Raw genomic sequence first — 13969 nt, forward strand, 5'->3', positions numbered from 1 at the left:
ATAGAACATACAATATATAATTTTTACCAGTCCTCTTGAGAGGACTCAAAATTTCTTGTTCTTTAAAGGGTTAAATCTCTAATAACTTTTAAATTTAAAATATGCGAAGGAGTTAGTAAGTTATTCTTTGGAAAGATTTTTGTCCATTGAAAGAGAATAAAAACCATGACTGCTGGCATGTTTCTTAAAGAGACTCTCCTAGGGCTGGATTGAGTTTAGGTGTATTTAACCAATTCTATAGTTATATTGGGTCTCAAACCAGAAGACAGTCCCATTCTTTCAAGCAGGAAAAGAGGCACTCCCGTGTGTTTACATATTTTCTACAGGTGCTTCTGTATTACAGATTGAATGGTTGCAACAGATTTATGGCCTGCAAAACCTGAAGTATTTATCTGGCCTTTTATAGCAAAAGTTTGCCAACAATTTCTCCAAAGCAAAAATGGCAAATTAGGTAAATTTAAAAATACAGTTTTTGGAGCTGGTTTTAGCAGCATTTCTGTAATTTTAAAGCCTAGATTCAAGTCTAAGATTTTTATATTACTGAGTGTATAATTCCAATCAATTCATATAACCTCCTTGAGGCTCTGTGTCCTCATTTCAAAATAAGAAGAGATTAAAGTCAGCATTTGACTTGCAAACACATACCACAAAAGCCTACTGATAACAGGGAAAGATGTGAAAGACTCCTTTCTACCATTCCACCATAAGTAAAATATTGGTGAAAGGGGTATTGCTGTATAAGAAGCTATTTCAAAGATTAGAAGCTTAAAGGAGCAATTTATTATTTTCTCTCACAGTCTTGTGGATTGACTGGGCCCAGCTGAGTGGTTCTCAACATGGAAACTCATGCAGTTAGATGGCAGCTGGGACTATGGTCTTCTGAAGGCTCAACTGGGCTTGATGTCCAAAATGGCTGCTCACATGGCTGACTGTTGATTGGGTGCTTAACTAGAGCTATTACAACAATCTACAAGTAGACTTTCCAAGTGTCTTGAGCTTCTAACAGCTTGATGCTTGGGTTATGAAAGGGAGAGTTCTAAGAGCAAACACTGCAAGAATCCTAGGCAGTGGCTATAAGGCTTCTTATGATCTAGCCTTGGAATGTTCCAGAATATCACTTCTTCTGTATCCTTTGGTCAAACAAGGCAGCAAGACCATCCCAAATACAAAGGAAGGGGAAACTGAGACCCAGGTAATTTGTAGCCATTTAAAGTCTGCCACAGGGTGAAATCAGGATAACCCCTATCAGATACAGTTCTTGCCAGGTCTGTTGTCTCCTGGTGGAGTAGACCAGTGCAAGAATTAGTCACACAGAGTGCAATAGCTGGGAGCTTGAGGAGTCTTCATTAAGGCTTTTAGAATTTGAGAGCTACAAGAACTATTCTGTTAGGCCATTCTCTTCTGTGACATCGACTGTATAATAAAAAGCGATGGATTTCCTTAAATTTAGCTCAGTTTTTCAGAGCTGCTAATAGAGACCACTTGAAGGGAGAGGCAGCAGAGATACTGATCATATTTGGTGATTGCGATGAACTGAGGCCCGCATCTTGAGAAGAAGCCATACCCTACCCATTTGTTCATTATGCGAGGCTAGAGAAGATGTTAGTGGCCATGTATACACAAATGGTTATCATTACCTCTTCTTTTTTTTATAACTTTTTTTTTAAGTTTCTTTATTTATTTTGAGAGAGAAAGAGAGGGAGAGAAAGAGAATACCAAGAGAATACCGTGCGGGTCTCGAACTCACGAACCGTGAGATCATGCCCTGAGCCGGAATAGTCAGATGCTTAACAGACTGAGCCACCCTGGTGCCCTCACTACCTGTTCTTATAACAAATCTTTACTGCAGTGGGATCCTTCCATATAGCCTCTCCTTTCTCCACCACATCGCATCCGGTATGGCCAGGTGAATTTTCCTAAAATAAGGCTTCCTCATACTACCCAGCTACTCAGGAAAACCTTAATTATCTGCTACCTCATATTACCCAGCTACTCAGGAAAACCTTAATTATCCCCGTTTGACGATCAGATCAAATAGAAATACTCTGTTCTGCAACACCTTCATTCCATCAGCTACATTTAGCTCCTCCAAGTACATTGTTCACTCCTTTCGCCTTGTGCCAGCCATCAGGCTGGTCTCCTTAACCTGCCCTACGTGTCCCACCTTGCCTCCTTTCCTTTTGTTCGAGCCACCTTTCCTTGTTGGAATGCCGTCTTTTTCTTCTTTTGCCGTTCCAAATACCTTCCAAATCAAGGTGTGGGTTAAGATGTTGTTGCTGCTTAAAGCCTTCTTTGACAAAGCCCTCTTGACAATAGTCTTTTCTTTTTACTTGTTTATATTTCACTGGAAGTCTTGACCATGCGGCTTCTTTTTATATGTTGTCTTACTGTTGATCTCAAATTCTGTAATAATGGCAGGAGTAAAGGCTAACATTTATTGAGTGCCTGCTGTGTCAGACATTGTTTTGTGTTTTTTTCTGTGGTCTCATCCTGGCCGTGTATTATAATGACCTATGCATCTTTTGAAACAATGCTGTGCTAAGGAGCCCACTCTTAGCTGGTGATTTAACCCGGTTGGTATGGGGCCTGGACCTCTGTATCTCTGAAAGCACTCTAGATAATTCTAACGTGTATGCAGGGTTGAGAACCAACGGTTAGGGATGCACAATGTGAATTTTTTCAAATTTCATCTCTCTCTTGGGGAATGCCTCAGATTTTACAAAAAAAAATTGAATTTGGAAAACAGAAAAATTTGCATTTCATTTCGTTGACCATCAGACATAAATCTGTAAGTTAAGAAACACTAAATAGAAATTCTTCTGGGGAAGGAAACCATCCTTTTTCATCTTTGTGGTCCCAGTACACTGTGTGGCACTTGCTAGAGATGCAATAAATATTATCTGCACAGAATTAAAAGCACAGCATCAAAGAAGTAGACACTGCACTTGATTTATCTTCTCATGAGCTGTACCAGAACATTAAGACCTTTGTTTTTCTGTGTCTGAAATACTTGAGGAAAAGAATGTGGACTTCTGTTGTTTTCTGATGAGCAGGAAGATAAAGGATGAATTTATTTAACTTGCTTTCCCTTGTGACTGAAGGTAAATTTGCATGTGGATCACATAAATGAATTCCTTCCAGGGTGTGTGATAATCACACCTCATTAGGTGAGTGATATTTCTTAGATCTTACTACTCAGGGCTGCTGGTTGCTATTCTTTGGAGTCTCATTTTTGGGTCCACTGTATTCCAGTTGTATATTGTTTTCAGGTCAGAAGTTTAGATTTCTTTATTCATGGTTCCCATGTACCAGGCACTTGAAAAAGGTCATTTAAAACCATTAAAAAAAATTATTTAGCTCCCTGTTATTCTTTCCTTGAGGTGTTTTTTTACCCTTTAACCAAAGGTTAAAGATGCCGTAATAAGGCATCTTGGAACCTTCTTTCATTTCTCCCCATCTTTCTTAAAAGGTGCTGCCAGTTGGCATAGCATTGCAGTGGACTCTTGAAATTTATTTGAAGGTTTTATTAGTGGTCTTTAGTACTCTTTCTTTGAAACGTCAACTCAAGTCAGTTAGTACCACAGTTTTCCACTGACAATCAGAAGAATGTGGTTTCACCCCATTTAAATACCCATTGTTCTTCTCCATCAGCAAAAGAAGAATGAAAATAACAACAGAAAAGCAATTTAAAAATTATTGCTTGCTTTCTAAATGACAGACTTTTGAAAATAATTTCTCTGTAGTTAGGCTCGTAACCATCCTCAGCTATGAGATGATTGTACCACAGAACCATCTTGTTAAGTTTAAAAAGAAATCAGGCCAGTTCACCGTTAAATTGGCTCTAAGTCTCCATCTTAGATAAATGTTCAAAATAATTAATAGGTATTTTGATTCTGTGGCTCCAGATAAGTCAGAATATCTTATTAAGAAGTGAAAAGCTCATGAGGTTTTCTGTGAATAAGTGATTTTAGTCATTTGGATTCAGACAGTTTAGTTCCAAAAGTTTTAAGTTATTTATTGGTAACTGGTAACAGATTTCCACAGAAACTGGAAATTAGGTTTGTTGGTGAGATACAGAATTCGGAGTATCCTGAAGTATTGTGCTAACAGAACCTAACATCATGCCAAACCTGACAGTGTACGTTTTTTTCGATAGGAAAGGCCATTTGATTTTCTCTTATGGAAAGCTTGGGAGGTGTGTCCATTTTCTGGGCTCCAGCTCTTATGAATAACTGGCAGTATCTGTGCATGAAACCCTGATCTCTCGTGGCTAATAACTAAATATTATTCTAAAATATTTGTGTTTCTCTTGTCCTTTTTTAAAAAAGAAATTGCCGGGGTGCCTGGGTGGCTCAGTTGGTTGAGTGTCTTGACTTCAGCTCAGGTCATGATCTCACAGCTCGTGAGTTCGAGCCCCACGTCGGGCTCTGTGCTGACAGCTCAAGGCCTGGAGCCTGCTTCGGATTCTGTGTCTCCCTCTCTCTCTGCCTCTTACCCACTCGCATCCTGTCTCTGTCTCTCTCAAAAATAAATAAACATTAAAAAAAAATTGCCGAAAACAGTGTTCACATTCCAGATGCATACCCATTTGAGGTTGAATGCTAATGAGTGGATGAGATAGCGTGTGTTCAATTCATAGCAGTGCATTTTCTGTCCTTTTCAGAGCATCTTCTAAGTAGTTCTCAAAGACTTAAAAACGTTTTAACACATCTATCAACTTGTTACTTTGTTTTCATCACAGCTGAGTTTCTTTTCTTGCTATTCCTTTAAAAAGTATATGATTGACAAACATTTAAAATTGTAATATATATATATATATATATATATATATCTTTAATGCATTTCATTGTTTAAAATGGTTATTTCCTAGTGCCATTTGACACCCCTGCAGTCATAGGTTCAGCTGGATGAGCATTTGACTTATGTCAAAGTAGGCACATGTAAAAAAAAAAAAAAATGGAGCACTTAATTGGAATTTCACAACAATTTTCACAGAAACCAGCTTCAACAAGGTGTGTTTATGTATGGAAACCATGAATTGACTGTGTAAATATATGTATGTCAAAGAGATGTTTTAACATGGTAAGGAAATTCTACACAAGAGAACCTGAAGCCTGGTCATGTCACATGTAGTTCCTTAGCCACAAGAGTTTATTACTGTAGATGGCATGTCATTTTGATTATAGCTTCACTCTATTAAGATAAGGTAATACATAGTAATATAACAAACTACTCAATGAAAACTTCTTCTGGTTAAATTTAACACTAAGATTGTATATCTCAGAACTTCGTTTATCACAAATGAATTTAATTGATTGCTTGTCTCAAATGAGCCATTCATTTTTTTTTATCTTTTATTTTTATATTTTTTAGGCCATAGGGTTAGATTGAGAAACAGTTTGGCTAGAATGATAAAATTTGTAATTTGTACGTATTATAATGCATGGTTATTTTAATAGTATCACTAGTGTGCTTATTTCATGTGTGTTTTTTCCAGCTATCATGATAAATGTGTTATTACATGTATGTAAATGCAGCATTGTATTTTGTGCCAAACTGCACAGTAGCCATGACTTAATTATATGGAGTGTTTGAGATGAAATAATTTAACAGAAAATGCTTGAGAATCAACATAATGTGACAATTTTTATATGTAGAAATAGATTTTTATTTTTCAAAGTACTTCAAATATTCCTAGAATACTGGAAAATGTAACTCTGCCTAAATAGTGCCATTTTCTCATAAGATATTAAAGTGAAATGATTTATCTTTTCTTTGGTGGTTTTATAGTCAGTGTTAGAACAGTTTATGATAACAGTAAAATTTTTAAAAAGTTTTATAGGGTGCCTGGCTGGCTCAGTTGGGAATGTGCAATTCTTGATCTCAGGGTCTGGTGGTGAGTTCAAGCCCCAAGTTGGGCATGGAGCCTATTTAGAAAAAAAAGTTTTTTAAGTTTTATAGAATTTTTTGAACACCAAGATGGATTTCCTTTTCATACTTTGCTTAGTTGCTATATTTTCAAAGTATCATTTTTTAAAAGATTTTATTTTTAAGTAATCTCTACACCGAATGTGGGGTTTGAACTCACAATCCGAAGATCAAGAGCTGCATGCTCCGCTGACTGAGCCAGCCAGGCACCCCTTGAAATATCATTAAGACTAACGTTTTATTATTTGAAAACTTGGATATTAAAAAACTAAGAATACGAATATTGGCAACTTTCCGTTATGTTATAGAAAAAAACCTGCATGTATGACTAATTTGCAATTTGAAGGCATTAAGAACCTAAATTTTTATTGGGCAATACACTTATTTTGATATATCCTTCAAAAATATTGGCGAAAGTAAACACATGCTTATCACTTGGTTAAAATACAAGTCTGAAATTACTGTGTTCTTGAAAAAGTATGGTATTCGTATCAAAATAATATTCACTAAATATGATTAAAATAAGAAAAAAGTTGCCGTTGAATATGTAGGGAGAGTTATAAAAATATTTATTTTCAAGTCATGTTCTAGATTTCAAGGTCATCTGTTACGGATGATACTATATTTCAAGGTGTGTCTGGGGAGCAGGGAAGGGGTTCATTCCTGATCCTCATTCTCTTCGTAAGAAGGTCGAGAGAGGCTTCCTATTTCTTAGTTTTACTAATTACTACTTATAATTATGACCACACAGAAAATGAACTATTAGGCTTGGTTTTATACATTCATTTATTGAAAATTTGCTGACATTTACAATGTGCTATGTACTCTTTTGGGTATGCGATAGCAAAAGCAAGTTGTCCACCTTCAAGAACTTTCACCCACGTTTATATTATATCTCATTATGCTAAAGGACATGGGGTATTTAAGGTGTTTAACCAAAGCCTGACATATAGTAAGTGCTCAGTAAAGAAGAGCTATTACTAATGTTCTGTGACATCCTTTTTAGCTATTTATCATCTACTGAGAAACAGAATTTAAAATTTCTTTCCTTATAAGAGTAATGATACCTATTCTGTGTACATGTATTGAAAATGTTATGAATAGTATAGTTTAGTAAAATGAGCAGAACAGATATATGGTAAATCCCTATACTATAAACACAGATACCTTCAGGTTAACTAGTTTCTCTTGAGATAAAATGCTATTCTCAAATACTTTTGAACATGTAAAAGTGATCAGAACAAAAAAAAAAACGTTTTGTTATGGAATTGCTCAGTAGATTATCTCTTACCACTTTGGAATCCAACTAACTATTTTGAAGAATTTTCTGAAAATAAACAGTAGAGTAATATAATCTCTTCTAAAAAATTAAACTTAAGCATATAACATTCAAATTGGTTTTTATATTTAATTTTTTACTTTCTGCTTTTAATTTGTTCCTCGGTAAGTATCATATCTTGAGCTGTGCCATTCAATGATATGATAGCTCCTAGCCACACGAGTGTATTTATTTTAAAATAACTTAAATTGAGAATTCAGTTACCCAGTTACGTTAGCCACATATCTCAGGAGCCATGTGGGAAATAGATCCCATATTGGACAGTGGGGATAAAGGACATTCATCACCACAGATAGTTGTCCTGTGTGTTGCTCTAGGATATTGTGAATGAAGGAGTATTTGATATGTACTACTTGTAATTAGGACCACACAGAAAATTATAGGTTTGGTTTTGATCATCTCGTCTTTCCACTGCATCTTCCACATCTTGATTAAATGTGTGGTAATCTCTTTGACAGATAAAGGCTACTTTAGAATAATGTTAATTTCAGTCAGAGTTATAACCAGCCAAGTAAAGGCTCAGAAAATGGAGTGTTTTACTCAGTGACTTTTGGGAAACTAGAATTTTGAATATGGTCTAAAAGAAATGGCTCATCAATGAGATCAATGCTTTCTCCGCAGCGTCTTCCAAACCTTTCTTCCTGAGTGCCTCACCATTCTACTCTGCATGCTGTGGTGGGTCCTGTCGGCGCCCAGCATCCCCCACTGCTTTTGCAAGTAAGTTTTTATGCTTCATCAGCAATGCCTCAGTTATTCTGTAAACCAAAGCAGCAGGATTTAATGTGCTCTGGAAAACTAATTGGTAATGCCATGGCAAGGAGCTAAATCCTCACTAAAAATCACAGCGATCCTATTCAGGAGGTTTCCAGAGATTTATCAGACCTCAGCACACTGAGCAATTGTGAGCCGTTTCTAATGGCATTGAAACCCAGGGCTGACACACCAAGGAAAGTGACTTGTTTTCCATTTGATATAAAAGATCTCAGAGGGACTGATTTGGCTCTTTCTGAAACGTGTAGCAATACTCATTTAGAGAAGAAAAAAGAAAGAAGGAAGGCTAAGAAATTGTGCTGTATAAAATTTCTATTCAACTTAGAATGTGACACAGAAAGTCACTAGGTGTTCATAGAAAATAATAAAAATTGTCCAGATTGTAAAAGGAGATAAATATTTCCTCTTTATGATCTTGAAAAGAACCCACCAGAGTTGTAGGAAATATTTTCAAGAGAACTTTTCCTCAAAAATTTCAAAATTTAAAATGTCCAGGGGTGGAGTGAGAACAACAACTTTGAAAAACTTTTAGAGCGTGCATGCGTGCACACACATACACACTCAAAAAGAGCAATGTCGAACTAAAAAGAAATAAAGTTCACCTTGATCTTGAGATTTCTAGGTCAAGTAAGAGTTTGTAGGCAGAGATTCTGAGTGTGTGATGAAGTCCAGTAAGCTCTACTCTACTCCAGTAGAGGCCAGCACATTTATTTCAACTGCCCAGAGAAAACTTTTATTCAGGTTAACCCCTCTGTCAGTTGGAAAGTGAAATAGAAGGAGTTGAGTCAGCCTGAAGTACAGAGCTCTATCACGGTTGGATTCAGGTCCCTGCTGCCTCCCGTGAATGTGTTTTATGAATGTTTCAGGAGAGCAGTTGCTCAACAGGATGATTCCTGACAAGTGAGGCAGCAAATGCTGGCCGTTTAATGAGCTGCAGCCTTCTGAGCATCTCTTTAGGGGGCCGATACTTTCCCACAGAGCACTTTACATGGCAGGGACCCAGCCACAATGGGCGACAGACCCATGACCAATCGTCACTTTCACTTGACTCATCCACACGCGACCTCACCACGATTTTTCACTGTGCAGATGAACTTTAGGAGCCATTTCACATGGAAAAGGCTTGGGCAAGGGTCAGTTGCCCTTTTGTATGGTCATAAAGCAAGGCTCTGTGTGTCCATCTTTTCTCCTGTCTCACATTCCAAGTGAATTTCTGGACACCATTTAAAGCACTTGACTGAAAAATAAAGCAGTGAATGAAACTGACTTTTATAGACTCATTCTAGCTCATCTTCCCATATAACCCTGTCCACCTGAAAAGGGATTTAGTGGATGAGCTGAGTGTATACAGGACTTGCTGAATACATAGGGCCCATTATCAACTCTGGGGATCGTTTATTAACCAGGACTGATACACCACTATTTTGGAAGTGACCTATTAATTGTCCATTTAACTAGAATGTATTGATTCAAATAGAAAAATAGAAACCATGACTAAACCTTTTACTCGCTCCTTCAAGGTGGTCTCCTGTGAGGGCAATTGAAAACTGTTGTGCAAATTAAGGAGACATTTGTCACCATATATTAGAGTAGCAGGGAGAGGCTGCTGGAGTAGAGACGTAAGTCCCAAATCTCTGCTACTATAGCATTGTGGCGTCTCTGAGATTAAATCTTTGGTGTTGCATTCCTGGGGTAGAGATTAAAAGAGATCCCACACCTAGTTTCCGTTACTTCCCTTTGATATCATACTGGACTTCTATTTTAAAGACTCTCTGGCAATGTAGCGTAATGGACAAAAAACCCTGTGTAGGGGCACCTGGGTGGCTCAGCTGGTTACACATCCGACTTTGGCTCAGGTCATGATCTAACGAGTTTGAGCCCCACACCGGGCTCACTGCTGTCAGCGTGGAAGCCTGCTTCAGATCCTCTGTCCCTCTCTCTCCTCTCTCTCTCTTTCTCTCTCTCTCTCTCTCTCTCTCTGCCCCCTCCCCTCAAAAAATAAATATGAAAAAAAACCCCACGTAACAGGTGGACATTCATGTATGTGTGCGTGTATATGTTTATTCATTTCATAGCAATGTTTTGGTGAAAGTCTCTAAGTCCTGTAAATTACTTTACACTTTACACTAATGCCCAGGCCAGTTTGATAAATAGAGCACATAAAAGTAATTCTAAAGACATTTCCTAGAGAACGTCATCATACTCTCAATTGCTTGAAAAATTACTTTAAGCAAGACTCATTTTCCTCCATCTGCCTCTCAGTTCTTCCCACTTTATGCCTTTGGCGTAACTGTTATATATTGTGGCATCTATCCCTAGAGGCCTATTAAGTCCTATGTTTATCTTTTTTATTTAATAAAACATATAAGGGGTAAATCAGCACAGCTCAGATCAAGCATAGAGAATGCTGTACTTGGTTTGTCTCCATTTCTGAGGTTGGCATTTTAAAAACACTTTAGAGATGCCACAAGTGTTTTTAATAAACTTTGGTGTCTCATTAGTTATAAATCTGAAATGACTTTTTTATTTTTTTGTTTATAATGTTCATCGTATTAGCAGCAAATAATAATGAAATGGTGGATTTAGGCTGTCAATAAAGAATTTTACATAAATAACCATGATACCAAAGAACGTTAATAAGGCTTACATCTGCACAGTAATCTTTTTTTATTTAAGGCATTTACTAGATTTTCTTTTTTTTCTTCTTTTTTTAATAATAAGAACAGTTTTTATGCCCAAGCATTTACATTTTTTTTCCATTGCACAGACGGAGGAAAATGAACTGTCCAAGTAATCTTGTATTAAATTTCAACCAAAATGTGCTGACATGTGTGGACAGCCAAAATCAAGGTTTATACTAAACATTTTAATAAGCAATGAAATCGGTGGCCCTCACAAAATTGACTTCACTCTTTCTAAAGTGTAGGATCGGATCAACAGGTTCCTAACAAGCAAGTAAAATATCATTTTGACTCTTGTAACATGATTCACTTGTATAAAATTGATTTCGCTTTTCTTGTTAACCTTTTAGATTTATGATTGATTTGTTGTTGCAATGTGGAAACAATCATTCATCCAGTGCCCTTCTCACATATAATAAATAGTTTAATAGGCTATTTAAGCACAACCCTTACAGTGGGGAAACATTAAAAGGCAGTGGTAAAAGTTCTCCCCTCCCCCAAAGCAGTGGAAGGAAAATCTTTGATATTACATCCATAAGGTTCTTTTCAAAATCACACATTTCTCAGCTAAAATGAAATGGAAACTTGTGGAGGGAAAAAAACCACCTGAAAAAGTGCGGGAGTCTTAATTAGGTAGAATGGCTAATTGAATTAAGCAGATAATTATTTCATTTTGTCTTTGAGTACTCAACTTGCATGTGATCGTTCAACAATTCTATGCATTAAAAGACAAAGTTTAAATTTAGAGTAGTAGGATGAAAATACAAGGAGGAAAATATTCTGGGACAAACTGCTCTGCCTCTTCCTTGGGAAATGAACTTCTGTTCTACATCTTAAGATCATTTTGCTATTTCCTCTTCTTTGTGAAACTTAAAAGAACATCACATACTGTCCAAATTCAAATTTAGGATTTTGTTGACTACAGAAGGGAAGGGCCATTACTTTTATTATTGTGAACGTAGGTTGGTCTTGAGCGTCACTGCCAAAGATGGGCGATGCTCTGATTAGTATTCTTGCCACCTGACCTGCCTGTGTTCTCTTTCACTGTTCTCAGCTGGAGTCTGGGTGCCCTGAGAAAAGCAACAAGACCTATAGCAGTCCTTCTGTGAGGATTTATTGTTAGCACTCTCAGATCTTCAGAGGGATGCAGCATTTTGTGCTAATAAAGAAAGAAGCATGATTATTTTGTTGAAAACCTAAGCAGTTTTATGCAGTAAGTTGAGTATAGGTTTTGACTTCTCAATAGTGAAGGGAGGGGTGTTCCAGAGATAAATGACAGTCGGTCAACCAGGAAGAATGTTTAAAGGAGTTGGAGACTCAAAGACAATAGATTTTCCAAGTTGATGGCTCTATTCAACGGTTCTACAGAGGCAGTGAAAGTATTTGAGTAACTTTCCAGGAAAGGAGTTCCCTTTCTCCCCAAATGTTCATAAGTAGTGGAGGCTGGGGGATGGGGAGCAGAGCTACTTAGAGATATAGGGTGCTTGTTCCTGATCTTGTCTGCAGCCCTTGCCTGACCATAGTGGGACCTCTAACAGGGCAGCTAATAAAGTCCTGATTTGAGATTCCCCAGAAGAAGAGCACAAGTACAGAATAGAGGAAAGAGAATTGGCTGAACAGAACAAAGAAGGGAAGGGTTATACTCTTGGCTCAGCATGTGTCTACAGAATGATATGGGGCAGTTGGATTATGTGTTTAGAAGTAGAATGCCCAGAACAAGGGAGATAAATAGTCCTACTAAACTCTAATGGTCAGACAGCCTATTAGAACCTGTTTAGTTCTAGAGCCCCACTTTAAAAGGCACAGTGAGCAAATAAAAACCAGGTCAGGAAGCAGTCAGCAGCTAAAATTGCAAAGGATCTATATGTCTGGTCATGAATTTTCTAAAGTGATTGAGTATTTTTTTTGGCCTGGAGAAGAGAATAAGGAGAACATGAGAGTTATTGTCAAATTAGATATACCATATTCAGTATAGATGTAAAGGATAGAATTGGGACCAATGAGTGGAGTTTAATGGAAATTGAATTTGGGCTTAATATAAGGGAAAGATTTTTACTAAATCAAATGAATATGATATGATAATGAAGTGTTATAATACAGCATTTCCAAGTACTAGATTATATAGAGATTGGAAGGTAGACTTCTAGTTTAAATAAGGTGAGCCATGGAAGGCACTATCTTCTTTTTTCAAGCCTCAAATCCACAAGAATTACATAAAACACACACACACACACACACACACACACACACACACACACACATACACACTACATCCCCACACGTGAAAATATGAAGGGTTCCATTAGTTATCTAATGCAACCCTCCTGTCACCTTCCTTCCTCTGTTTCTCTGTCACCCTCCTTCCTCTCCTCCACGAACGTGTCATTTACACACAGCACACCTCCAGTTGGAGTGCCCTTCACCAGGCCCATGTCACACAGGGATTTTCTGGGGGATGGTCCTTGGGGCCATTTTAGGATCCAGAAATCACACCTTTGAAACTTTCTATCCTAGGTCACTCTGCCGCTTTAATCTGACTCTTCTCACCTCCTTACCTCTTTGCCTACTCATAACTTTGACAATCTTTGGTATAATTTTAAAGAATATTGGTTGGTCTCACTGACTTCAAGTGCACAGCCTAACTTTCTGGCACCTTAGTTTTTTTCCTGTGGAAAATTAGGATGGTAATACCTCCCTCTGGGGATTGTTGTAAAGATGACATGACATGCTGTATGTACTGAGCACATAACAGTAGTACCTGTTGAGCCCCATATATATGGAAGCCACATTTTAAATAGTGATATTCCCAAATTGGTAGAGTCTGTAGCACATTGAATTGGTGGCCCTGGCTTTTAAAGCCTCTTTTCTATGTGTCTTAAACTCTATATCTGCTTATTTTTATTTTTATATTCTTTTATTTATTTATTTATTTATTTATTTATTTAATTTATTGTCACCTGGAAGTTTCCATACAAGTCAGACATTTGTCATGAGTTTAGACATAGTTCTACTAGGTGTTTGTTGCTTATAACAGTTTAGTAGTTTCTGCAAGAATTTTGAGTCACCAACAAGTTCTTAAAGTCTGTATGTTTGTTTTGCAGGCAGAGACTTGAGCACATATTCATAGGCTTAGAAGGAATGGAGGTGGTGTAGGTTCTGTGGTGTGGTTTATGGTTAGATCCAGAGAGAGCCCATAAAAGACTGTGGGGAGACATGGAAAGGAGCATCAACGGTATAAGTAGCATCTTAC

At 37.3% G+C, this 13969-nt stretch overlaps 1 protein-coding gene across 1 annotated transcript in view; it reads left to right on the forward strand.

The window, feature by feature from the left end:
• The window catches only part of DBX2 (developing brain homeobox 2), a 35158-nt gene that overhangs the window by 6695 nt on the left and 14494 nt on the right, over positions 1-13969 (forward strand). Inside the window, exon 2 of the mRNA XM_019419110.2 lies at positions 7889-7984. Coding sequence (XP_019274655.1) covers positions 7889-7984 — 96 coding nt within the window. The remainder of the gene's footprint in view (positions 1-7888; positions 7985-13969) is intronic.

This window comes from Panthera pardus, unplaced genomic scaffold (assembly GCF_024362965.1).
Source record: "Panthera pardus isolate Hobbes unplaced genomic scaffold, ASM2436296v1 HiC_scaffold_6, whole genome shotgun sequence".
NCBI classification, from domain to species: Eukaryota; Metazoa; Chordata; class Mammalia; order Carnivora; family Felidae; genus Panthera; species Panthera pardus.